The following is a 27,265-nucleotide window of genomic DNA, read 5'->3' on the forward strand; positions in this document are numbered from 1 at the left end:
GGTCTTCATCACATTCTATTAAGTGAGATGCATTAGTGGATGACAAGGATGTCAAGAGAGGAGGTTAAGCATGGATCAATCCACAGAAAACAATGACCATCACATGTTAATGTAGTTCATCTATTGATTGAGGTATAGATTGATTCTTCTCAGAACTGTACGCGGCACACTATTGAATGACTGGTTTGGGAATCGTTCTCTACCCCACAGTGAAAGCATCAGCATGACATGATGCTGAAGAGGCAAGTAGAATTCAGGTTAAAATATCCTGCCATACCTGCTACCCGCGGATTAAACACAGAGGTGTGTGCTACAGTAACCTTCGTCAAATTCCTATTACCCCTGCTCAATCACATGCTCCTGATTGGACCAATTTACACCTAGGTTCATTTAATGTCAGGTCTCTGTCTAATTAATTTGTGATTTTATTCAGGATTACAACATTGATATTCTCTCTTTAATTGAAACATGGCTTGGACCGAATGACAATGTCCTACGCATAATCGTGGCCATACTTTAGATCTGGTAATTTCTCGTGGTTTAGCTGTTAAGAACACCATAACCCTAGATCTTACTATTTCTGATCATCTCGCCATTCTTTTTAAGGTGAATCTGCCAGTATCTACAGACTGTGGACCGTACATTTAAATCCCGGGTAATTCATTCTTCAACTGCTGTTAAGCTTTCTGGTGTCTTGAGCTCATTACCACTCTGAGTCCTTATCAGTAGATGAGCTGGTTAATACCTACAGCACCACCTGGTATCTTAGATACTGTAATGCCAATCAAAACTCAAAGACTGTCTTTTTAAAAAAGCTCACCGTGGTTTAATGACACAACTCATAAGATGAAATATGAGGGTCGTAAACTAGAACGGAGAGGGCGTGAATCTAAACTGCACGTTCATTACATCGCATGGAAGGGCCACCTGGTTAAATATAGGAAGGCTCTGGCGTTGGCTAGATCATCATATTATTCTAATTTAATTGCCACAAATAAAAATAATCCTAGATTTATTTTTGCTACCCTAGACAAATCAATTAATCCTCCCCCTTGACATTTGGCTCCTCTCACAGCTGCAATGACTAATTACATTTCTTTAAAAATAAAATACTACACATCAGAAATGAGATTCCATAGACACCTTCTATTAAGGAGGACTCCAGCACAATTTTACCAACTACACCTATTAAGGCTACCATGGGGGCTAGTTCAACATATGAGAGGTACTACATGCTCTCTTGATACTATTTCTACAAAACTATTAAAATATGTTCTTGGTGTTATTAATAGCCACAATTAAAAAATTTTAAATGGTTCACTTTCCTCCGGGATAGTTCCCTCAACACTTAAGGTAGCTGTGGTAAAGCCTATGCTTAAGAAACACAATTTGGACACTAAAATCCTCAATAACTATAGGCCAATCTTCAACCTACCATTCTTAGACAAGGTTCTAGAGAACAGTTGTTGCAATTCAATCACGAAAATTTCTAACTCTTAATGGTATATTTGAGAGGTTTCAGTCTGGTTTTCGTGCTGCACATAGCACGGAGATCAGCTTTCCATCAGTATTAATTCTTCAAGATCGAAGTGCTGCCTTTGATACTGTAGACCAGGGGTGCACAACACACGGCCCGCTGACTGCTTTAATGCGGCCCGGAAGGACTTTTATATTAGAAATAAAAAACGGCCCGCGCCTTTAAGAAAATACACACTGTCAAAAAAAAAAAAAAAATCATAAGTTCTACGTCAGCCACCGCTCACTGGAAACAAGTAGCGTTCGAAAGAGAGGACCCACACGTGACTCACAGCCAGTCTACTAACAGTGAGTGTGAGTGGTAGACGTCTCAAAATGCCTTGTATCATGTTAGCCAATATAATTACAGTATAACTTGACAGACAGAGGGGATTAAAGTTTAGAAGTGCTTGGAATATACACAAGCCCAGCCCATTTGGGCGGGATTCTATCATGTTAGCCAATAGTAATACAGTACAGTAGACCTTGGAAGGTTTGGAAACAGGCACCAGCTGGATGATGAACAGAAGACAGCGATTCACGTTTATGGTTGTTGCTCTGCGATTGTTTCCAAGGTAAAATATTTTTATACTTTCACAAAATGATGGTAGGCTGCCTCCGTAGCGTCTAAGCCATGTACAAGTAAAAAAAACAAAAATTGCTCTTGAACACAGAAATTTAACCCAGAGTGGATAGAAAAATATTTTTTTGCTGAATCCAAACCCGGTGTCCATACGTTGTAGCAATTCCCATGCTACATAATGTGGGTGTAAGTCTCACCCACCTGTCCCTTTAATTAGGGTCAGTAGCCTGGCCAGGTCAAAACTTAATTTCCCATAGTTCCTTGCAACCTCCCTCTGTTCATCCTCTCTCCCCATTGGCTTATTCAGATTTCCACCCCTCCAATCTCAGAGCTCCTTAGTAGCCAGCACTTGTATTAAAGCTGGCTAATCAGGCCTGAGGGAGACTCCCTTTCTCAGAGGAATCCATTTAACTACAGCATTTTCTCTACTTAAATTTCAGTGAATCCATTAACATCCATAGATAATTCCAGTGCATCCGTTCATTTTCTTTTGTCACTGCGCTTTGTCTAAACTGCTCTTTTTGTTTTCACTGTTACTTGTTTAAGTTTAGCTGTTTTTCTAGGTCTGTTTAGTGTTTGTTGTTTTATGTGTGACAGCCTCCATTTTTTCCTGATCCTCCTGATTTTTTCCAAACAACTGTTCACCATTCAACTCAACACTACTGGACAGTCTCAACAATTTCAACGTACTCAATGTTTTCAATCTTCTACAATCACCATCATTTCGGGACACTTTGCTGGACTGCCTTATTTGTGGGTGAGATCATTTCTTTTTCGTTTGGATTTTTTCTACTTTAATTTGATACTTTTGTGTCCTGTATTTTTTGTTATTTTGTTACTTTGTATGAATTTCAATTACCCTGCTTTACTGGACTTGTTGGGCCTACCTGTCATTTTCCCACCATTGCCATAGAGTTTTTCGTCTGTATCTATTTATTTATCCTTGGTCTTTATCTGTGTGTGTTGTGTTTGTGAGTGTGGGTTTATTGGAGACCCTCCGGACACCATTCATTTCTACTTTGTGAATCTGTTTAGCCTTCTGTTTGTCCCTACATATTTATCTGTACCATCTTATTTCTTACCTGTTACCTGCAATTATTTGAATTACTTTCTTATCATTATTCATTTCATTCATTTGTTCATTTTTTCATTTGTTGACATTATTGTTCACAATAATAAACCGATTGTTCTTGAAATTGACACCTCTGACGTCCCTGCTTTTGCTGTCTGTCACTCTTGCTGACTTATTTAGCTATAGGAATAGGGCCAGTAGTCTCTCCTTAGGGAGGACAGTGCAACTGCTTCTCAGTTGTGCAGAGTGATCGTTACAACGTGCCTCATTTGCCTTGAATGCGTCACAGCTGCCAAAGAATACAATATACGAGACAAAACATCCCAAATACAAAGAACTGCTGGGAGAAGCACCAACAAAAAAATTGAGTCTCTTGTTTCAGGCAGTGTGTGCATTTGAAATGAAATTAAAGCTGTTCACAAACCAGCTCAAGAAAGGTCAGCTGACACACTTTGAAACATGTCAACAAGCCTTTCCACATGAAGAGACATACAACTGGGGGCGTAGCAACTTCGGGGTAGCCCAGCCCCCAAGTTAATTTATTTTTTTTCTAAGATCATTTTAAATGACTAAACGTAAATTATATACGAGCGTCGTCTAATCTACTGGGATTAGAAAAAGAAACCATAGCAAGGTGTCAATCAAAACACAAATCTGCAAATCACAGCCAACAGATTGTCTATCTGGAGGCGGGACATAGAGCGAGCACTCTGGCAATAGGGCAGTGTTAAGGTCATGTGATTGCTCTGCTGGCAGATGTGTTTCTAACAATGGATGGTAAAAATTAGTTTTCAAGTGTGTTCATGAATGTTTTTTGAGTTGTATTGAATGAATTTGTACTGTGGGCTAAGTTTTGAGATGCAGGCATGTGTTTTTTTTTTATAGAAACGTTTTCATACCAACTTTTTTACTTGATAACGTTCATTTAAAAATCCAATTGATGCCTATGATTAATACGTTTTTGTGACAAATCTGAAGCTATTAATATGTTTCAATACTAACTAAATCAGCTAACAAAGCTGATTTCATCTCTGCCTTTGCCTCCCACCTCTCGCTCGATTTCCTTGCTCTCACTGAAACCTGGCTGTCCCCTGATAACACTGTTACTCCTGCTGCCCTGTCCTCTCTCTACGTCTTGTCCCATACCCCGCGTCTCACTGGACGGGGAGGTGGGACGGGTCTTCTCCTCTCTCCCTCCTTACTCTTTTCTGTCCCCTCCGATCTCACCTCACTCTCTGTCAATACCTTTGAATTTCATGCAGTCCAACTAACCTCTCCCTGTCAACTCCTGCTCATTGTCCTGTACCGCCCCCCTGGGCCTCTCACTCACTTTCTGGATGAACTCGACTATCTACTCTCCTCCCTCCCCTCTCTGTCTACCCCGACTGTCCTGTTGGGTGACTTCAACATCCATCTCTCCAACCCCAGCCACTCTGCTGGATACCTCCCTCTCGTTCACTCCTTCGACTTCTGTCTCTCTCCGTCCCCTCCTACCCACAAAGCTGGCCGTCAACTGGACCTCACCTTCTCCAGGGCCTGCTGCCCCTCCACCCTCTCTGTCACCCCCCTGGACCTCTCTGATCACTATTTCATCTCTTTTTCTCTGTCTCTCCCCCCTCTCCCTGCTCCTCCTACCCCCACTGTCACCTCTCGCCGTAACCTCCGCTCTCTCTCCCCCTCCGTCCTTGCCTCCACTGCTCTCTCTCACCTCCCTCCTATCGACTCCTTCTCACAACTCTCCGTAGACTCTGCTACCTCCACCCTCTTCTCCTCACTCACCTCCTCCCTCGACTCCCTCTGTCCTCTCACCTCCCGACCTGCTCGCCCCTCCCCTCCCCATCCCTGGCTCTCCTCTGCTCTCCGCTCGGCAAGAATCGCACTGCGATCTGCTGAAAAGAAATGGAAGAGAACCAAACTCCCTGCTGCCCTAGACCTTTACCGCACTCTCCTCTCCTCCTTCTCCTCTACTCTCTCCTCTGCTAAATGTGCTTATTTCCAATCTGTAATCCAAGCCTCCACTAACAACCCACGTAAACTATTCTCTACCTTCTCCTCCCTCCTAAACCCTCCCCCCCTCCTCCTCCCTCCTCTATCTCCCCTGATGACTTTGCCTCCTTCTTCTCTTCTAAAATCTCAGATATCCGCAAACTCTTTAACACCTCTCCCTCCCCCGCACCCCCTCCTGCTCCAACCCCTACACCCACTACATCCCCTACTAACTCGCCCTCCTTCTCCACCTTCTTGCCCCTCTCAGACTCTGACCTCTCCTCCCTGCTCCAGGGTCACAAACCCACCATGTGTGCCTTGGACCCCCTCCCCACTCACCTCTTTCAAGCTGCTGCTCCTGCTCTACTCCCCTTCATCTCCTCCCTCCTCAACACCTCTCTACTTTCTGGTATCTTTCCCTCTGCCTTCAAAAAAGCCTCTATCACTCCCCTCCTCAAAAAACCTACCCTCGACCCCACCTCCCTCCAGAGCTACCGTCCTGTCTCCCTCCTACCCTTCCTCTCCAAAACCCTCGAGCGGACTGTACACCGCCAGCTCTCTGCTTTCCTGTCCAACCACTCTCTGCTTGACCCTCTCCACTCTGGCTTCCGCTCTGCCCACTCCACTGAAACCGCCCTCCTGTCTGTCACCAACTCACTTAAGTGTGCCCGAGCTGCCTCTCTCTCCTCTGTCCTAATTCTCCTCGACCTCTCTGCTGCCTTTGACACTGTTGATCACTCTATTCTACTATCATTTCTTGCTGACCTGGGGATCTCTGGCACTGCTCTGGCCTGGTTCTCCTCCTACCTCTCCAACCGCACTTACCAGGTAACCTGGCGTGGAGCAACCTCCACACCTCACCCTCTCTTAACTGGAGTCCCCCAAGGGTCAGTCTTGGGTCCCTCTCCTGTTCTCTCTCTACACCCGCTCCCTGGGCCCCCTCATCGCATCCTATCGTTTCTCATACCATTTCTATGCTGATGATGCTCAGATTTTCCTCTCCTTCCCCACCTCTGACTCCACCATCTCCTCCCGTATTTCTACCTGTCTGTCTGCTATTTCCTCCTGGATGCACTCGCATCACCTCAAATTCAACCTCTCTAAATCTGACCTCCTTTTCTTTCCCTCCTCCTCCCCCTCCTCTGATCTCTCTATCTCTGTTCCTCTGGAATCTACCACACTCTCTCCCTCTTCCTCAGCTAAGAACCTTGGAGTCACCCTGGACCCCTGCCTCTCTTATTCCCAGCACATTAGTTACATAGTTACACCTCCTGAACAGTATGAAGTTGTTCTGTGGAAGCTATCACACAGCAGATTGCACTGGGCAGCTCTCTCCCTACCTCCTTGTTAATGTTACACCTCCTGAACAGTATGAAGTTGTTCAAACAGCAGATTCCATACTGTACATATACAGATTAAACTTTACAACGTTGTCATTTTTGTATTGCTCTTTTTAAAATCAGATGAAATTGACCATTTAAGTAATATTTCGCCAAGTGGGAAAGTAAGGGTCAATACCTTGCTTGGGGATGATTTAGTCCCACACTGCAGCGAATTACTGGTAATGGATCAGAAAACATTAGGTTCTTATCATACAGTAACCCTGGTTCCCTGAAATAGAAATGTAACCATTACTGAATGGGTATTGGTCACTCATATAAACGATGGAAGTTCATTCTGATAGCAGTGAAGCTAGCTCACTCATCCATTAATATATTTTAATAGAAAGAAGATGTGTGTGAAATTGGACGATGAAGGACATCTATAGACCTATCTGACACCAGGCCATTGATCCCAGATGTTTCCACACCTCCATCCTTGCACACTCTCAGCTGGGAGGTGAAGCAGAACCCTTTTTTAAGAATCATTCCATGACACTTTTTTTTGTGAGCTCTACATATTGTACAGTATCTCTTACTTCACCCCATTTCAATGAATCAATTACAGTGGGTTTTCAGATTTTACACTGGTACTTTCTTGCATATAGACAACCATTTTCAATGCAGAGATGGTATATTCGATGTGTGTTCTCAGCTCAGAACCCATTAGTGGCACAGGAGCCTCATGGGGGCTGTTTGCATTAGGCTGGAGATCCATTGTCACCTAAATGGCAACAAATAAGATTACTATTACATGTTTACAAAACAATTATTTCTTTGACATTAACATGTATTCATATTTCAAAAGAGGGTAATGAATTTTGATTTCCGTTGCCATGTACAGAAAAACAAGTCTAATTGCAGCTCGACTCCAGGGATGCGGATATCACTGAAATTAAACACAATAAAGCCGATTATCACAAAGGTAATTTAAATGGAGCTCCAAGAGGTCCAGTATTGGGCCACGTTTACTAATATTTTACGACAGTGCTGGCGGCTCATACACAGAGTCAACACAAACCCAAATCTCAGACAGAGCCGCTGCAGAAAGCCAGCCCTTGTGTTCTTCAGAGTCCTACACAGAGTCAACACAAACCCAAATCTCAGACAGAGCCGCTGCAGAAAGCCAGCCCTTGTGCTCTTCAGGGTACTACACAGAGTCAACACAAACCCAAATCTCAGACAGAGCTGCTGCAGAAACCCAGCCCTTGTGTTCTTCAGAGTCCTACACAGAGTCAACACAAACCCAAATCTCAGACAGAGCCGCTGCAGAAACTCAGCCCTTGTGTTCTTCAGAGTCCTACACAGAGTCAACACAAACCCAAATCTCAAACAGAGCAGCTGCAGAAATCCAGCCCTTGTGTTCTTCAGGGTACTACACAGAGTCAACACAAACCCAAATCTCAGACAGAGCCGCTGCAGAAACCCAGCCCTTGTGCTCTTCAGCCCCACAGTCACTGTACACAGAGACATCTCACTTGCACAAGCTGTTACACACCTGAAATATTCTCCATGCAGTACTGAACCACATAGACAACAAGTTCAGAAAGCTTTGACTTGCTTTGTTTGCTAGTTACAACAAACTAAAGTTATAATAAGCAAACCGGATGTCACTATTTTTGACAGATGCAATCTTCCCAAAGCAGAATGAACACAGAAACCTCTGAACAGGGCTGTGGCTCAGGGAGGAATGGGTTTGCTGCAGCTCTGACAAGCTTTATGTTGACTGCTGGGAATAAGCACAGTTAATATTAAGAAAGCAGTGCTGGTAACAACTGGAACCACACAACATGCTGGGATAAGAACCCTGAGAGCCTGGCTCATTCTGAGCTGTGAGGACACTGATGAGATACAAGAACACTGAGAGCCACAGCCCATTCCAAGCTGTGAGGACATTGATGAGATACAAGAACACTGACAGCCTGGCCCATTCCATGCTGCGAGTACACTGATGAGATACAAGAACACTGAGAGCCTGCCCATTCCGAACTGTGAGGACACTGATGAGATACAAGAACACTGAGAGCCTGGCCCATTCCAAGCTGTGAGGACACTAATGAGATACAAGAACACTGAGAGCCTGGCCCATTCCATGTTGTGAGTACACTGAAGAGATACAAGAACACTGAGAGCCTGGCCCATTCCATGCTGTGAGGACACTGATGAGATCAAAGAACACTGAGAGCCTGACCCATTCCATGCTGTGAGGACACTGATGAGATCAAAGAACACTGAGAGTCTGGCCCATTCCGAGCTGTGAGGACACTGATGAGATACAAGAACACTGAGAGCCTGGCCCATTCCTAGCTGTGAGGACATTGATGAGATACAAGAACACTGAGAGCCTGGTCCATTCCAAGCTGTGAGGACACGAATGAGATACAAGAACACTGAGAGCCTGGCCCATTCCATGCTGTGAGTACACTGATGAGATACAAGAACACTGAGAGCCTGGCCCATTCCATGCTGAGTACACTAATGAGATACAAGAACACTGAGAGCCTGGCCCATTCCGAGCTGTGAGGACACTAATGAGATACAAGAACACTGAGAGCCTGGCCCATTCCGAGCTGTGAGGACACTAATGAGATACAAGAACACTGAGAGTCTGGCCCATTCCGAGCTGTGAGGACACTGATGAGATACAAGAACACTGAGAGTCTGGCCCATTCCGAGCTGTGAGGACACTAATGAGATACAAGAACACTGAGAGCCTGCCCATTCCGAGCTGTGAGGACACTAATGAGATACAAGAACACTGAGAGCCTGGCCCATTCCATGCTGTGAGGACACTGATGAGATACAAGAACACTGAGAGCCTGGCCCATTCCATGCTGTGAGGACACTAATGAGATACAAGAACACTGAGAGCCTGGCCCATTCCGAGCTGTGAGGACACTAATGAGATACAAGAACACTGAGAGCCTGGCCCATTCCGAGCTGTGAGGACACTAATGAGATACAAGAACACTGAGAGTCTGGCCCATTCCGAGCTGTGAGGACACTAATGAGATACAAGAACACTGAGAGCCTGGCCCATTCCGAGCTGTGAGGACACTAATGAGATACAAGAACACTGAGAGCCTGCCCATTCCAAGCTGTGAGGACACTGATGAGATACAAGAACACTGAGAGCCTGGCCCATTCCATGCTGTGAGGACATTGATGAGATACAAGAACACTGAGAGCCTGGCCCATTCCGAGCTGTGAGGACACTAATGAGATACAAGAACACTGAGAGCCTGGCCCATTCCGAGCTGTGAGGACACTAATGAGATACAAGAACACTGAGAGCCTGGCCCATTCCGAGCTGTGAGGACACTAATGAGATACAAGAACACTGAGAGCCACAGCCCATTCCGAGCTGTGAGGACACTGATGAGATACAAGAACACTGAGAGCCACAGCCCATTCCGAGCTGTGAGGCCACTGATGGGATTTCTATCTGTGAGACAAGGGATCTGAAGCTTCTTTCATTTTTTTAAGTAAGATTCATTTCAAAACAGGACCATGCCACAGCACTGCTACTTTTATCCTATAATAAAAATGAGTTAGGTTTCGTTAGGCTACAAAATAACTACTATTTTCTCCATATTGTAGGTATTTCTATCGTCATCATACAGTATAAACAAAATCTCCTTTGAATAAAGCTTTTATTCTTCGAGTGTCCATTACATGTATAGATCTTTTTGTGATCCGAAGGTGCCTTGTGTTTTTCTATCAGTACCAAAGGCATGGTGCATTAGCAATATCCCTTTCAGGTCTGGACCATGAAAGAAGTTCAACAGAGCTGTAAACTCTCCTTATTACTGTGCAACTAATTCAGCTGAACACTTTCCCCTTTCATTTATGTTTTGATGTGGCCAGGCAGCAACCAAAAAATGTGACATGCACACTTCAAATCAGCCTGCCATTACAAACTCTGGAACTGCATAAGGAAGCTGCAAAGACGATTCAAAGGGGGTGAGCATCTGCTGTTGCAAAGATCCTGGTAGATGCCTTTGTTATCTCCAGCCTGACTCTTTTTTAAAGAAAATGCAAAGGCAAAAGGACATCTTCTGATAAAGACAAAGCTCTTTTACCAGTATAATATTTACCCTTAAATATATGTTGGTCTTTTCTCTTTTTACAGACTTCAAATACTTTTAAAAAAAGCTGCCCGCTCTCACCCACAATATGGTAACGCAAGGCAGCCTATCACCCCAAGGCAGAATATCCTCACACTGTGCACATCAGGTTTTTATTGTTTAATTGTTGTAATAATGGGCTCCATTGTCAAGTCAATATGTGATGCTAGGAATTACTTTGTCATATACTGCTGGAAAATATCTTCGATAGGGAATCACAGCCTTCAGGACTGAAGGTGTGTCTTTAAGAACCAAAACTTAATGTTTGTTTGTTTTGTGGGAAAAGAGGTAAGAGTTCCCATTGTAATTGCATTTAACTGACAGCAGCTTTAAGCTAAGTGGTTTTGAGAGAATCTCTTATTTCATTCTATAGAAGTAGCTTTGAAGAATGACTTGAATGCTATTACTGTTTGTTTTGCTATATTGTACAAATAAATCATGACTGTTTAAAACAAATTGAATAGTGTCAGTTACAAGATTGCTTATATAGCGATCAACCTCAGGCTGGAACTTGAATGAAGGGGAATATCCTACTATTTGTTATAGTATATAAATGTGATGTTATTTTCAGAGGACAGCATCACATAGGATGTCTAACGAATATGAATCATTAAATTCCTTATTAATTCGAATAGAAAATGAATGAAGAACTGAATGAAGCAGCCATTCCCAGAAAGTGGATTCATTGATATTTCAGGATATGATGCACAGTGCAGAGCTGGATTAACCTATTCTGAAGCCCTGTTGTCACTTGACCGGTTCACTGCATTCTTCCAGTTACATTAGAAGCCCCTCTTGTCACTTGACCGGTTCACTGCATTCTTCCAGTTACATTAGAAGCCCCTGTGTAACTTGACCGGTTCACCACATTCTTCCAGTTACATTAGAAGCCCCTGTTGTCACTTGACCGGTTCACTACATTCTTCCAGTTACATTAGAAGCCCCTCTTGTCACTTGACCGGTTCACTACATTCTTCCAGTTACATTAGAAGCCCCTGTTGTCACTTGACCGGTTCACTGCATTCTTCCAGTTACATTAGAAGCCCCTGTTGTCACTTGACCGGTTCACTGCATTCTTCCAGTTACATTAGAAGCCCCTCTTGTCACTTGACCGGTTCACTGCATTCTTCCAGTTACATTAGAAGCCCCTCTTGTCACTTGACCGGTTCAATGCATTCTTCCAGTTACATTCGAAGCCCCTTTGATTTCATCCACCTCACAAACTATTTTCAGGCAAATTTAAGTAACAGACTAAGAGTACATTTTCTGTTTACTTCTGTTATACGCCGATACTTATTAATCATGTAGTAAATTATATAGCTGTTTTTTATCCTCATCTAACAACTGCGCTCTACTCACTGAAATTTCATTTAAAATACAACATGATATTTACATTAGTCATATATATATATATATATATATATATATATATATATATATATATATATATATATATATATATATATAATTTGTGGCAGTGTTTTGTTAAGTATAAAACTGTATGGACGTGTGCGCAGTAATTCAGGTGAAAACGGTCATAATTTCACCCTTGACATAGGCCTATTACAAAATATACGTTCATAAAATAAATGCTAAAACAGATATTCTTGCCATGGAATCTATCTTGAAATGCGTTTTAAAACATTGCATTTAAAGAAAAAAATAACAATATAAAGTAGGCTACATTTTGAGCACAACGTATCACAGACATTATTAATAATATAACACAGCTTTGTTCTAGTCTCACCGCTAAATTAGCAAGTAGCGCTTTTTTTTTTTATTACGGTTTCATTTCAGGTTCACACGACTTATTAGCTAGATTACCTTCAGGACGTAAAGAAGTTTAATATTTGTCTTTCCCTCTTGTCAGGGGATTTTTTGCAGCCACTTCTGGGTTGTGTTCAGGTGCTCTTGCTAGTATTAAAATAAATAAATAAATAAATACACGTTCTCATTGCTTGAACTCATTGTTTGCATCAAGCTCAAGTCCGGCTACTTGTAACCAATAGAAGAGCAATCTTTTCTCAGCTGGCCAATCAGATCAACGTTCTAGGACTACCGGAAAGAAGAGGTGAGAAGGAGAAACAAAGCAGCACCGCACTGCGTTCATGTACAGTAAAATACGGTTAGTGTATGGCAAGCCATCGGGGCCACAAACGTACTGACACAACGTGTAAGAAACTGACCAATGAGAACCGGTGTTTATCAACGCGTAAAAGAAGACTGTGATTACACTACGTGTCCTAAAAACAATGGTAAACGCCAAAAGGACCATAATGTTTAAACCCAACGCGTGATGAGCATAAAGAGCCAATGGGGGGACAGTGTCGTTTAGGGGGCGTAATGAGTCACTCGACAGCCAATCAAGGTTTTTTTTTTTACTTTGTAGGTAGATAAGGTCAAGAACTTGTCTCATGCATAAAATAGGCCTAATTTACAAATTAATTCATGATATTGCAACCTAAATAATGTTTATTTTTTAATAGCTCATTAGCATAAATTCCAGATTTATCCGGGGAGGGATGTAGAAATAACAACATTATTTTCGTACTGTTTAGATTGTAATGTTCAAAAGGCAGTGCTGAACAATTGTAACTTTTGTAAATTGACTTAATTATCTATTCCATATTTTAAAATAATCCTGATTAGAAAGATTCTTATAAAAAAACTTGTAATCTTCAATTAAAAGTCTAAGACGATATTTAAACTCCAGGCATATCACTACACTAGGTTGCTATTTAAAGCAACAGAGTTTGGATGTGAGCAATCTCACTTAGAATAACAAACACACATTGCAATTGAAAAAAAAAAAATAGTCAAACTCATACTACAAAATAATAATATAGTCCAACTCATACTGCAGCTGGTAACACAACCAAAAAGATTATTATTAATACATCGCTGGCAACGTAGTGTTAACTGATACAGTAAGATGTTGTACAAGAAGGAACAGTTACCTGAAACAGTTGTAATATGAACATTGAAGTTCTAGCACCCGTGAGGGGCACTGATTCTGTCTGATCGGGGTGGGATCAGCCAGGCAGAATACCAGAAGGGCAATGAACATCGTTGTATTAAATACAGGTGGTGGCTATACTTGACAAACAGGGCAGATCTAGAATACACAGTCACGGCATGGGGTTTGCACTGCCCATTAATTAAAAGAATAACTCAAATACAAGATTTCAATTTAAAACTAAAGAGCAGTGCAATACGATCGAGGAGACGGGGCTCACTAAAAACAACAATAAAACAAATACGGCCCCCATCTCCAGCACTCCTCTAAAACCCAATGCCTTTTAAAATACTAAAACTGTTTCAAAACACACACACCAGAATGAAGACCCAAAGCCCAGGCAGGGATGCCTTGAATTCGGCGGCTCTTTGTTTAGTTTTTGTTCTCCAACCACCCACCGAATCCGGGTCCCGTTGCTAATACTCCTGCTGGCAGCACGTCAGCCTCCACTCCAAACAAACCCAGGTTCACATGACACTGGACAAGTCCATCTCTGGAACCATGAAATCAGGAACATTTATACCAGGTGCTCAGCTTCTCAAAAATCAATCAATTTACACGCATGGGAGCTGCGAACCGGAGAGCATTAACGAACAGAAAACAATGTGACAAAATAAATGTGCTTCAGTGATAAAAAAAAAAACATTCAATAAAAAGTGAATATAATACAAGAATGAAGTCAAACGTGCCTATTTAAAGTGACGTGAGCAACCGCGCTACATTACTAATTACATTTCATACAAGAATATATTCAATGTTATTAAAAATAACAGTTATAAATAAAACACGATGCAAGACACCTTTTTGTTGTATTATTAAAAAAATACATAAAACAAATCTTAACCTGACTTGTTTGAATGAGAATTAATAATACTAACAGTTAAGATGCAGATGCACGCACACGCACATTATATATTTTCTGCTTATAAAGTCAATCTTCTTACTCTGTGAGCAGGCCAGTGTTTTGAGCATTTATTATGCAGCCCACTAAGGGCAGTCAGGATTGGCTGTGGCTGAAATCCCACAACACATTGTGGGCAGGGTTACAAAGTACCATGTGATTTAAAAACTACACACTGATTGGCTATGTGCCAACACGTTGAATCAAAGCGTTATGGCCCTCTTGGCATAAAATATCAAATTGGTTACACGTTAGTACGAAATCCACTACGCGTTGCATTTTAAAATACGCGTTGTGAAACGGTCACGTGATGAGAATGCAACCCTTTCATTGGCACTTTCAAAATTCCTTACGCGTTGTGTCAATACGTTTATGGCCCCGATGGCTTGCCATACAAGTACCTTCGCCTTTGTTTTCTTTTTTTCATTTGTGTTCTTATTAAACTACGGTAGCCCCTGAGGGATAAACGGAAAGGTGCTTGAATGCATAGCTTACTGCGTTTTTTTCTTTTTTTTTCATTATCAGTGACCGGGGCCCCCTTTGAGCAGGGGGCCCTGTGCAAGTGCACCTAGTGCACACTGGTTAATCCGGGCCTGGCAGTGGGTTTAAATATAATTTCAAAGCAATTACAGCAGATACAGGATAAGAAAGTGCAATTAGACACGTATCCTCTGCCTGCCCTGTGAGGCTCCAGTGACATGTTCAGCATCTAGTTCAATTTGTTCTAATTATTTTTGCTCTCAACCGGAACAGACTGCAGAAAATTGGCTCTTTTAGCACCTGTGTAAACAGAAATATACAAGATATGTTAATGTTCCTCCCCAGTGAATCCCTGTGTACAGACAGTGTACTGGGCTGTGTGCTCCCTGCAGGAAGGGGAGGCATGGATAAGAAGTATAATGACTTTACTGTGCTCAGCTCAGCCCCATGCATTTCAATTGCATCTCTGTGTACAGACAGTGTACTGGGCTGTGTGCTCCCTGCAGGAAGGGGAGGCATGGATAAGAAGTATAATGACTTTACTGTGCTCAGCTCGGCCCCATGCATTTCAATTGCATCTCTATGTACAGACAGTGTACTGGGCTGTGTGCTCCCTGCAGGAAGGGGAGGCATGGGTAAGATGTATAATGACTTTACTGTGCTCAGCTCAGCTCCATGCATTTCAATTGCATCTCTGTGTACAGACAGTGTACTGGGCTGTGTGCTCCCTGCAGGAAGGGGAGGCATGGATAAGAAGTATAATGACTTTACTGTGCTCAGCTCAGCTCCATGCATTTCAATTGCATCTCTGTGTACAGACAGTGTACTGGGCTGTGTGCTCCCTGCAGGAAGGGGAGGCATGGGTAAGAAGTATAATGAGTTTACTGTGCTCAGCTCAGCCCCATGCATTTCAATTGCATCTCTGTGTACAGACAGTGTACTGGGCTGTGTGCTCCCTGCAGGAAGGGGAGGCATGGGTAAGATGTATAATGACTTTACTGTGCTCAGCTCAGCTCCATGCATTTCAATTGCATCTCTGTGTACAGACAGTGTACTGGGCTGTGTGCTCCCTGCAGGAAGGGGAGGCATGGGTAAGAAGTATAATGAGTTTACTGTGCTCAGCTCAGCCCCATGCATTTCAATTGCATCTCTGTGTACAGACAGTGTACTGGGCTGTGTGCTCCCTGCAGGAAGGGGAGGCATGGGTAAGATGTATAATGACTTTACTGTGCTCAGCTCAGCCCCATGCATTTCAATTGCATCTCTGTGTACAGACAGCGTACTGGGCTGTGTGCTCCCTGCAGGAAGGGGAGGCATGGATAAGAAGTATAATGACTTTACTGTGCTCAGCTCAGCCCCATGCATTTCAATTGCATCTCTGTGTACAGACAGTGTACTGGGCTGTGTGCTCCCTGCAGGAAGGGGAGGCATGGATAAGAAGTATAATGACTTTACTGTGCTCAGCTCAGCCCCATGCATTTCAATTGCATCTCTGTGTACAGACAGTGTACTGGGCTGTGTGCTCCCTGCAGGAAGGGGAGGCATGGGTAAGAAGTATAATGACTTTACTGTGCTAAGCTCAGCCCCATGCATTTCAATTGCATCTCTGTGTACAGACAGTGTACTGGGCTGTGTGCTCCCTGCAGGAAGGGGAGGCATGGGTAAGATGTATAATGACTTTACTGTGCTCAGCTCAGCCCCATGCATTTCAATTGCATCTCTGTGTACAGACAGTGTACTGGGCTGTGTGCTCCCTGCAGGAAGGGGAGGCATGGGTAAGATGTATAATGACTTTACTGTGCTCAGCTCAGCCCCATGCATTTCAATTGCATCTCTGTGTACAGACAGTGTACTGGGCTGTGTGCTCCCTGCAGGAAGGGGAGGCATGGGTAAGATGTATAATGACTTTACTGTGCTCAGCTCAGCCCCATGCATTTCAATTGCATCTCTGTGTACAGACAGTGTACTGGGCTGTGTGCTCCCTGCAGGAAGGGGAGGCATGGATAAGAAGTATGATGACTTTACTGTGCTCAGCTCAGCCCCATGCATTTCAATTGCATCTCTGTGTACAGACAGTGTACTGGGCTGTGTGCTCCCTGCAGGAAGGGGAGGCATGGATAAGAAGTATAATGACTTTACTGTGCTCAGCTCAGCCCCATGCATTTCAATTGCATCTCTGTGTACAGACAGTGTACTGGGCTGTGTGCTCCCTGCAGGAAGGGGAGGCATGGGTAAGAAGTATAATGACTTTACTGTGCTCAGCTCAGCCCCATGCATTTCAATTGCATCTCTGTGTACAGACAGTGTACTGGGCTGTGTGCTCCCTGCAGGAAGGGGAGGCATGGATAAGAAGTATGATGACTTTACTGTGCTCAGCTCAGCCCCATGCATTTCAATTGCATCTCTGTGTACAGACAGTGTACTGGGCTGTGTGCTCCCTGCAGGAAGGGGAGGCATGGATAAGAAGTATAATGACTTTACTGTGCTCAGCTCAGCCCCATGCATTTCAATTGCATCTCTGTGTACAGACAGTGTACTGGGCTGTGTGCTCCCTGCAGGAAGGGGAGGCATGGGTAAGAAGTATAATGACTTTACTGTGCTCAGCTCAGCTCCAGGGTTCTCCCCAGGCCTTTTCAGACGAGCGCGCCGGCCGGCAAAGTGGCTGTCGCCGCCCGGCTGAAAAAAACCCGATCCGCCCGTCTTGCAGATGCTACTGTGCCTTTAACAATAAGGATTGATTACGCTTCTAGCAGACGAGATCACTTGCGCGTTTTTGGGTGAAAAAAAAAAATCACAACCACGACAGCTGTGTTACTGCTAAAAAAAATAACCGATTATTTTCAAAGCAAAAATAGTGACAATGAACGCAGGGGGTTAAAATAAACCAGCGATCGGCACAATCCACCGCCTAATAATATATTTGCGCCGCTACTTTATTAAAAAAATATTAAGATTATTTTCGGGTATTATCATTCAGTCCATTTTTTGTCGTATTATTGTACTGTAAGGTGATCTATAGTACATAACAGCTATACATATGCACCCAAAAAAAAAAAAAGCATATTCTTTTTAGTGTGATATCGTAAGAATATGTACCCAGGTGCTTGTGAGAGATATTGGGGGTTTATGTATAGAGGCTGTATGCCTTTAAGAAGAAAGGCATGATGGGATATCAGCTGAACACTTGTCAGCTGACATACAAATGCTTAAGGGCAGAGGTGCTGGATTGTTACACTCTGGTTTCATGCAACAGTTATGATGGTGACCAGATGTGTGTGAGTACTGCTGTGTTAAAAAAAAAAGGTTAAAATGAACAGCTGCATTCAAAAAATGCAGAACAGCAAAAAACAAAAATAGACGTGCATTAAGAAAATGCCCTGAAAACTTAACATAAAGAAAACTATTTAAATGAAGCAATAAGCTCTATAATTAAGCTAAAAAGGAAGTGAAAAGGTTACCGTTTGTTTGTGTGAACTCCAATAACCCTATGTTCTCTTTCCCCAGTCAAATCGTAGCATGCCTAAATAAGCACGGTAATTTACCATAATAAAAAACAGAAATGAAAAAGAAAATGTAGAACATAAAAAAGCGCAACCAGATATAGTCACCGAAAGACAACACATTATTCAAATTCTTTGTCGTATTATATTATTTAAGGTAAGGCAAGTTTATTTTTCCGGCTGTACAGAATTCCTGGGGAGAGCCCTGCAGCTCCATGCATTTCAAAGCTGTGCAGTTAGTACAAATCTCAGCTGTTCACAGTATTCACTGACACTGTTGCAGCAGCAAAGGTCATTCAAAATGATCTAGACAGCATTCAGAACTGGACAGACACATGGCAAATGACATTAATAGAGAAAAGTGTAAAGTATTGCATGCAGGCAATAAAAATGTGCATTATAAATATCATATGGGAGATAGTGAAATTGAAGAAGGGAACTAGAGGGAAAAAGACCTAGTAATTTATGTTGACTCAGAAATGTCTTCATTTAGACAATGTGGGGAAGCTATAAAAAAATGCCAACAAGATGCTTGGATATATTGTGAGAAGTGTTGAATTTAAATCAAGAGAAGTAATGTAAAAACTTTACAATGCATTAGTAAGACCTCACCTAGAATATTGTATTCAGTTCAGGTCACCTCGTTACAAAAAGGATACTGCTGCTATAGAATGAGTGCAAAGAAGAGCAACCAGAATTATCCAGGGTTTAAAAGGCATGCCATATGCAGACAGGCTAAAAGAATTGAATCTATTCAGTCTTGAACAAAGAAGACTACGCGGTGATCTGATTCAAACATTCAAAATCCTAAAAGGTACAGACAATGTCGACCCAGGGGACTTTTTTGACCTGAAAAAAGAAACAAGGACCAGGGGTCACAAATGGAGATTAGATAAAGGGGCGTTCAGTACAGAAAATAGGAGGCAGAGAATTTTGAGGAACCAACTCCCCAGTAATGTTGTTGAAGCTGACACCCTGGGATCCTTCAAGAAGCTGCTTGATGAGATTCTGGGATCAATAAACTACTAACAACCAAACGAGCAAGATGGGCTGAAAGGCCTCCTCTCGTTTGTAAACTTTCTTATGTTCTTATGTTCTTATATGTACTGCAAAATGAGGATAAAATGGCTTATTACGAGAATGTAAGATGCAGGAAATATATCATGGTTTTTGACAGCAGATGTTACTATACTATGTGGCTTAAAGATATGTAACTTTACATATAGAGTAGAGGCCACTGCAATCCTATTCTAATAATCAGTCCTGTAAGTAAAACAGGATTAGTTCTCTTTGGTTATCTATTGTCTTTATTTAAAAATCATCAATGTGGTTGCTGAAATAGGGAGACCCAAAATGAAGACCTTAATGTTTTCGGGAGGTTCTTTCTGTTGCTTCTGCAGAGGTTGTGGAAGTATAACTCCCCTACAAGACACACCACAGAGATCTGGAATGTGAGTAAATACAGCCCTGTTTGTGATCACCTTGCTCTGTCCAGTAAGCTGGGGAGGGTGAAGGGTTAGCACACATTTTTTAACAGAGAAAGTTAAAAGATGTGGAACACTGACTTTCATCATAACACAGAAGAATCAAAGAAAACAGACAGACATTCTAAATGCACTGCTCTGGGGTCGTAGTCACTGGAAGAAACAGTCTGACAGGAAAGATAAAGCTCTGTGCTGGTGAACTGTGGAGAGCAAAGCTTGTATTGGAGCGATTCCAAGGCAAGGTTAACATAAAGCAAAACCCTAAAGCTTGAAAGTTTATGCAACACTACTTCATGTAAAATGCACTGCATGTTGAACTCCAATGTGTTCTTCACCCATGTAAATCCCCAAAAGCCCTGCAGCTTGCATACAAAAGACTGGAGACGAACATTACTGCCCGGAATATGCTGCAAGCTCTTACTTATCTTTCTAAACCGATTGGGAGCAAGGTGAGAGAGGGGGTTTAAACTCTACTGTACCCAGTGTCCAGATCCTGCTTTAGTCAGCCTCTAATCACCAGTAATACTTACTAGCAAATGAGCACAATAACCACAAAGCACAGCCATACCAAACAGAGAACGAATGAAGCAGAAAACCAATGACATTTCAGGATGTTCTTAATCTAATACATGTCCCTCAATGAACCTGACTTTCAATGTCTCCAAACCTAAATGGCCATGTATGGGTCCACATCCCCTGTGAACTAAACTTGCTGTTAAAGCTGCAGAGCTGGGGATCAGGATCTAAACCCAATATGAAATGCGCTGTCAGCCATGACAGAGGAATGCACTGGTGCCTGACATGAAGTCAGGGCTGCCTGCACCTTCGCTAATCTCACTCTGTGTCTGCCTATGAAGAGGTCAGGTTTCACTGAACACAAGAACTGCCTGCACCTTCACTAATCCCACTCTGTGTGTCTCTGCCTATGAAGAGGTCAGGTTTCATTGAACACAAGAACTGCCTGCACCTTCACTAATTCCACTCTGTGTGTCTCTGCCTATGAAGAGGTCAGGTTTCACTGAACACAAGAACTGCCTGCACCTTCACTAATCCCACTCTGTGTGTCTCTGCCTATGAAGAGGTCAGGTTTCACTGGACACAAGAACTGCCTGCACCTTCACTAATCCCATTCTCTCTGTCTGCCTATGAAGAGGTCAGGTTTCAATGAACACAAGAACTGCCTGCACCTTCACTAATCCCACTCTCTCTGTCTGCCTATGAAGAGGTCAGGTTTCACTGAACACCAGAACTGCCTGCACCTTCACTAATCCCACTCTGTGTGTCTCTGCCTATGAAGGGGCCAGGTGTCACTGGACACAAGAAAATAAACCAGTCTACAATCTATATTATAAATGCCTTGACACTCGAACCACATTCATTTGATCGTGGGCACTGTGGCAATGTGCCCTGCCCCTGTGTGCGTTTATATGTTGTATGTTGCGTGTGGTGTGTTAAATGTTGGTGTATTGTAGTTGGTACACGAGTATTTAAATTGTATAATTGTATTTAGGCACGAGGATGGCACAAATCACTTCACGTGCATTTAAAGTATGTAATATGTGAGCACGGGGTTGCACGTAATTAATTCACGTGCTGGGATTCAAGTGAATAATTAATTAGTCATTGAATCCCAGCATAACAGTATATATAGACACATTTTCATTCAGTCGGGGTTGGGTGTTTGAGAGTGGAGAACGGGAGAGAGAGAAAGGAGAAATACAGTTAAGGAAAATAACAATTGCTACAGCGTGCTGGAAGTGCCAGCACGGTACTTGTTTAATGTTCGTCCGCTTGTTTTGTGTGTTAGTGCGTTTTGTTCGTCTATTTATTTTGGCATAAGTGCCGTGTCCTGTTTTGTGTTCAACCCTTTTATTTTCTGGTCTGTTAATTATTAAATGCTGAGCGCGTGCTTCACCAAACTCCACATCTCTCTCTCCCGTTCTCCACTCTCGAACAACCAACCCCGACTGAATGAAAATGTGTCCATATATACTGTTATGCTGGGATTCAATTACTAATTAATTATTCACTTGAATCCCAGCACGTGAATTAATTACGTGCAACCCCGTGCTCACATATTACATACTATAAATGCATGTGAAGTGATTTGTGCCATCCTCGTGCCTAAATACAATTATACAATTTAAATACTCGTGTACCCGTGTACCAACTACAATACACCAACATTTAACACACCACACGCAACATACAACATATAAACGCACACAGGGGCAGGGCACATTGCCACAGGCACTTAAAACTGATTTTTGGGGATAAATTATCTAAACCAGAGAGAGAGAAAAAAACAAGAGTGGTTCTTTAAAAACACAAAACCTGTTTATTAAAACAAATCCTGAATGTTTAGACTGGGGGAGTGCAAGGTGGAAAAAGAACCAAAAAAATAGCCATAAAAAATAACAAAAAAGAATGTTGCAAACGTCTCAAATAAATATAATTGAAAATATGACACTCACCATGGTCTTTGTATGGTTCGGATATCAAATGATATGTCATTAATTCCATATGTCAATAATTTCTCAAGAGAATCATCAGTCAACCTTTACTCATTGGTTTGGAACTATTTCTCCTTTCTACTCGTCCAGGCAGAAGTGGCAATAGAATTGTGACTGTAAATAATCCATCACATCAGTTAAATACAACCACAGTACTCCTGGTTTAGTCTCCTGCTTACTGGTATTGAATCTGATCAATCCTCCTGCAACACAGGCAGTAGGAGTAGCTCTACATGCTCCTTCATTTTAAGTGTATTTTCTTGCATGTGGTATTACTTCGTATGTTTTTATTATTTATTCTGGTTCCTCAGTGTATTTCATTGTGCATGATCTTCTTTTCCTGTTGTCAGTATTGGAATGTGAATGTGTGTGTGTGTGTGCGCATGCGTGTGTGTGTATGCATGTGTAGTGTGTGTATGAATGCGCAGTGTGTATGTGCGTGTGTGTAATAATGCGCAGTGTGTGTGCGTGTGTGTGTGAATGTATGCGTTTGTGTGTGTGTGTGAATCCTCAGTGTGTGTGCGTGTGTGTTAATGTGCAGTGTGTGTGTGAATGTGCAGTGTGTGTGTGAATGTGTGTGTGTGAATGTGCAGTGTGTGTGTGTGTGAGTGTGTGTGAGAGAATGTGTGTGTGTGTGAGAGAATGTGCAGTGTATGTGTGTGAATGTGCGGTGTGTGTGTGAATGTGTGTGTGTGAATGTGCAGTGTGTGTGTGTGTGAGAATGTGTGTGTGTGTGAGAGAATGTGCAGTGTATGTGTGTGAATGTGCAGTGTGTGTGTGTGTGAATGTGTGTGTGTGTGAATATGTGTGTGTATGAGAGAATGTGCAGAGTGTGTGTGAATATGTGTGTGTATGAGAGAATGTGTGTGTGTGTGAATACGTGTGTGTATGAGAATGTGCAGTGTGTGTGAATATGTGTGTGTATGAGAGAATGTGCACTGTGTGTGAATATGTGTGTGTGAGAGAATGTGTGTGTGTGTGAATATGTGTGTGTATGAGAATGTGTGTGTGTGTGAATATGTGTGTGTATGAGAGAATGTGTGTGTGTGTGAATATGTGTGTGTATGAGTGAATGTGTGTGTGTGTGTGTGTGAATATGTGTGTGTATGAGTGAATGTGCAGAGTGTGTGTGAATATGTGTGTGTATGAGAGAATGTGCAGAGTGTGTGTGAATATGTGTGTGTATGAGAGAATGTGCAGAGTGTGTGTGAATATGTGTGTGTATGAGTGAATGTGTGTGTGTGTGTGAATATGTGTGTGTATGAGAGAATGTGTGTGTGTGTGTGAATATGTGTGTGTATGAGTGAATGTGTGTGTGTGAATATGTGTGTGTGTGAATATGTGTGTGTATGAGAGAATGTGCAGAGTGTGTGTGAATATGTGTGTGTATGAGAATGTGCAGAGTGTGTGTGAATATGTGTGTGTATGAGAGAATGTGTGTGTGTGTGTGAATATGTGTGTGTATGAGTGAATGTGTGTGTGTGAATATGTGTGTATGAGAGAATGTGCAGAGTGTGTGTGAATATGTGTGTGTATGAGAGAATGTGTGTGTGTGTGTGAATATGTGTGTGTATGAGTGAATGTGTGTGTGTGAATATGTGTGTGTATGAGAGAATGTGCAGAGTGTGTGTGAATATGTGTGTGTATGAGAGAATGTGCAGAGTGTGTGTGAATATGTGTGTGTATGAGAGAATGTGCAGTGTGTGTGAATATGTGTATGAGAGAATGTGCAGAGTGTGTGAATGTGTGTGTGTGTGAATATGTGTGTGTATGAGAGAATGTGCAGAGTGTGTGTGAATATGTGTGTGTATGAGAGAATGTGCAGAGTGTGTGAATATGTGTGTGTATGAGAGAATGTGTGTGTGTGTGAATATGTGTGTGTATGAGAGAATGTGCAGAGTGTGTGTGAATATGTGTGTGTATGAGAGAATGTGCAGAGTGTGTGAATATGTGTGTGTATGAGAGAATGTGTGTGTGTGTGAATATGTGTGTGTATGAGAGCATGTGCAGAGTGTGTGTGAATATGTGTGTGTATGAGAGAATGTGTGTGTGTGAATATGTGTGTGTATGAGAGAATGTGCAGTGTGTGTGTGAATATGTGTGTGTATGAGAGAATGTGCAGAGTGTGTGAATATGTGTGTGTATGAGGGAATGTGCAGAGTGTGTGAATGTGTGTGTGTATGAGAGAATGTGCAGAGTGTGTGAATATGTGTGTGTATGAGAGAATGTGCAGAGTGTGTGAATATGTGTGTGTATGAGAGAATGTGCAGAGTGTGTGAATATGTGTGTGTATGAGAGAATGTGCAGAGTGTGTGAATATGTGTGTGTATGAGAGAATGTGCAGAGTGTGTGAATGTGTGTGTATGAGAGAATGTGCAGAGTGTGTGTGAATATGTGTGTGTATGAGAGAATGTGCAGTGTGTGTGAATATGTGTGTGTATGAGAGAATGTGCAGAGTGTGTGAATATGTGTGTGTATGAGAGAATGTGTGTGTGTGTGAATATGTGTGTGTATGAGAATGTGCAGAGTGTGTGAATATGTGTGTGTATGAGAGAATGTGTGTGTGTGTGAATATGTGTGTGTATGAGAGAATGTGCAGAGTGTGTGAATATGTGTGTGTATGAGAGAATGTGCAGAGTGTGTGTGAATATGTGTGTGTATGAGAGAATGTGCAGAGTGTGTGTGAATATGTGTGTGTATGAGAGAATGTGCAGAGTGTGTGAATATGAATGTGTGTATGAGAGAATGTGCAGAGTGTGTGTGAATATGTGTGTGTATGAGAATGTGCAGAGTGTGTGTGAATATGTGTGTGTATGAGAATGTGCAGAGTGTGTGTGAATATGTGTGTGTATGAGAATGTGCAGAGTGTGTGTGAATATGTGTGTGTATGAGAGAATGTGCAGAGTGTGTGTGAATATGTGTGTGTATGAGAATGTGCAGAGTGTGTGTGAATATGTGTGTGTATGAGAGAATGTGCAGAGTGTGTGTGAATATGTGTGTGTATGAGAGAATGTGCAGTGTGTGTTATAATAAAATGTATTTAATATTTAATAGGTAATTTTAACTGACAGCTTGAACCTGATTTATTATGAGGCACGCTATAAACGGCCCTGATAAAACTGCTGCATGAATGGATTGCTTGGCCTGCTTGATGAGCCATCATTGTTTTTAATTAAGAAATGGTGCAGAAATGCTCTTCTCGGGAGGCATGGGATGATGCTCAGCACAGTGTCAGGGCTACATGTCACTCATTCAAATCTGCAATGCAAATACTTCCATTAACACAGATTTCCACAATGTAACATACCACTCCGAACGAACAGCTGTATGTGGTTAACAGACACAAAGTAGTCATATCTGCAACTTGCTTTACTAAACCAGACATTGTCGTGAAAGTTTCCATCAAAACTCATTCATGAAGGGAAAACAGTTGATTTAATGGTTTGTCAAAATACTGATATATAGTGTGTGTCAAAATAGCGCTATGTAGAGAGCGCACGATGACAACGTGAGGCTGAACCCACATAACAGATACTGTAACTGCATATAAACCAGTCTACAAGTTACAACCTGGAAACAATCAAGTGTTACAAGCACCTCTCTTCAGAAGATAGCACCATCCTATTGTGAACTGGTGCGTTACAAGCACCTCTCTTCAGAAGAGAACACCATTCTATTGTGAACTGGTGTGTTACAAGCACCTCTCTTCAGAAGAGAACACCATTCTATTGTGAACTGGTGTGTTACAAGCACCTCTCTTCAGAAGATAGCACCATCCTATTGTGAACTGGTGTGTTACAAGCACCTCTCTTCAGAAGAGAACACCATTCTATTGTGAACTGGTGCGTTACAAGCACCTCTCTTCAGAAGAGAACACCATTCTATTGTGAACTGGTGTGTTACAAGCACCTCTCTTCAGAAGATAACACCATCCTAACACCAGACTCTTGTACTAGCCTACAGATGCCTTGACCAGACTGCACCCAGCTACCTCCAGAACCTCATCTCTCCCTACACCCCCACTCGACCTCTCCGCTCCTCCTGCACTAGAATACTGCCTCTACCTCCTCTATGCTCCCCTGCCTCTAGAGCCCGCTCCTTCTCCACCCTCGCCCCGCAGTGATGGAATGACCTTCCTACAGATGTCAGGACTGCCCAGTCCCTGACCACCTTCCGGCACCTCCTCAAGACTCACGTCTTCAAACAGCCCCTGTAGAACTCCTCTTTTCCCTTGGGACACTTACCACTCTTCCTTAAATGTGCTTTACTTGCTCTTATCTGCCCACTATTTTATATTTTTATCTTTCTCTTAATTGTATTATTACTTGTATGGTGATTCTTGAAATGTATCTTTGTTTACGACTGTAAGTCGCCCTGGATAAGGGCGTCTGCTAAGAAATAAATAATAATAGTAATATTGTGAACTGGTGTGTTACAAGCACCTCTCTTCTGACAATAACACCATCCTATTGTGAACTGGTGCGTTACAAGCATCTCTCTTCAGAAGAGAACACCATCCTATGGTGAACTGATGTGTTACAAGCACCTTTCTTCAGAAGAGAACACCATCCTATGGTGAACTGATGTGTTACAAGCACCTTTCTTCAGAAGATAACACCATCCTATGGTGAACTGATGTGTTACATGCATCTCTCTTCAGAATAATACACCATCCTATTATAAACTGGTGTATTACAAGCATCTCTCTT

General features: G+C 42.4%; 1 protein-coding gene across 2 annotated transcripts in view; it reads right to left on the reverse strand.

Annotated features, from left to right (window-relative positions):
• The window catches only part of smyd3 (SET and MYND domain containing 3), a 273,622-nt gene that overhangs the window by 84,245 nt on the left and 162,112 nt on the right, over window positions 1-27,265 (reverse strand). The window contains exon 1 of one of the 2 annotated variants that reach the window (XM_034017654.3): window positions 22,518-22,827. The exons of the other annotated variant lie outside the window; for it this stretch is intronic. Within the exon in view, the coding sequence (XP_033873545.1) occupies window positions 22,518-22,520 (3 nt within the window). The 5' untranslated portion in view covers window positions 22,521-22,827. Of the gene's footprint in view, window positions 1-22,517; window positions 22,828-27,265 lie in introns of those variants that run through there. 2 annotated transcript variants of the gene reach the window in all.

Source organism: Acipenser ruthenus, chromosome 6, assembly GCF_902713425.1.
Source record: "Acipenser ruthenus chromosome 6, fAciRut3.2 maternal haplotype, whole genome shotgun sequence".
NCBI classification, from domain to species: domain Eukaryota; kingdom Metazoa; phylum Chordata; class Actinopteri; order Acipenseriformes; family Acipenseridae; genus Acipenser; species Acipenser ruthenus.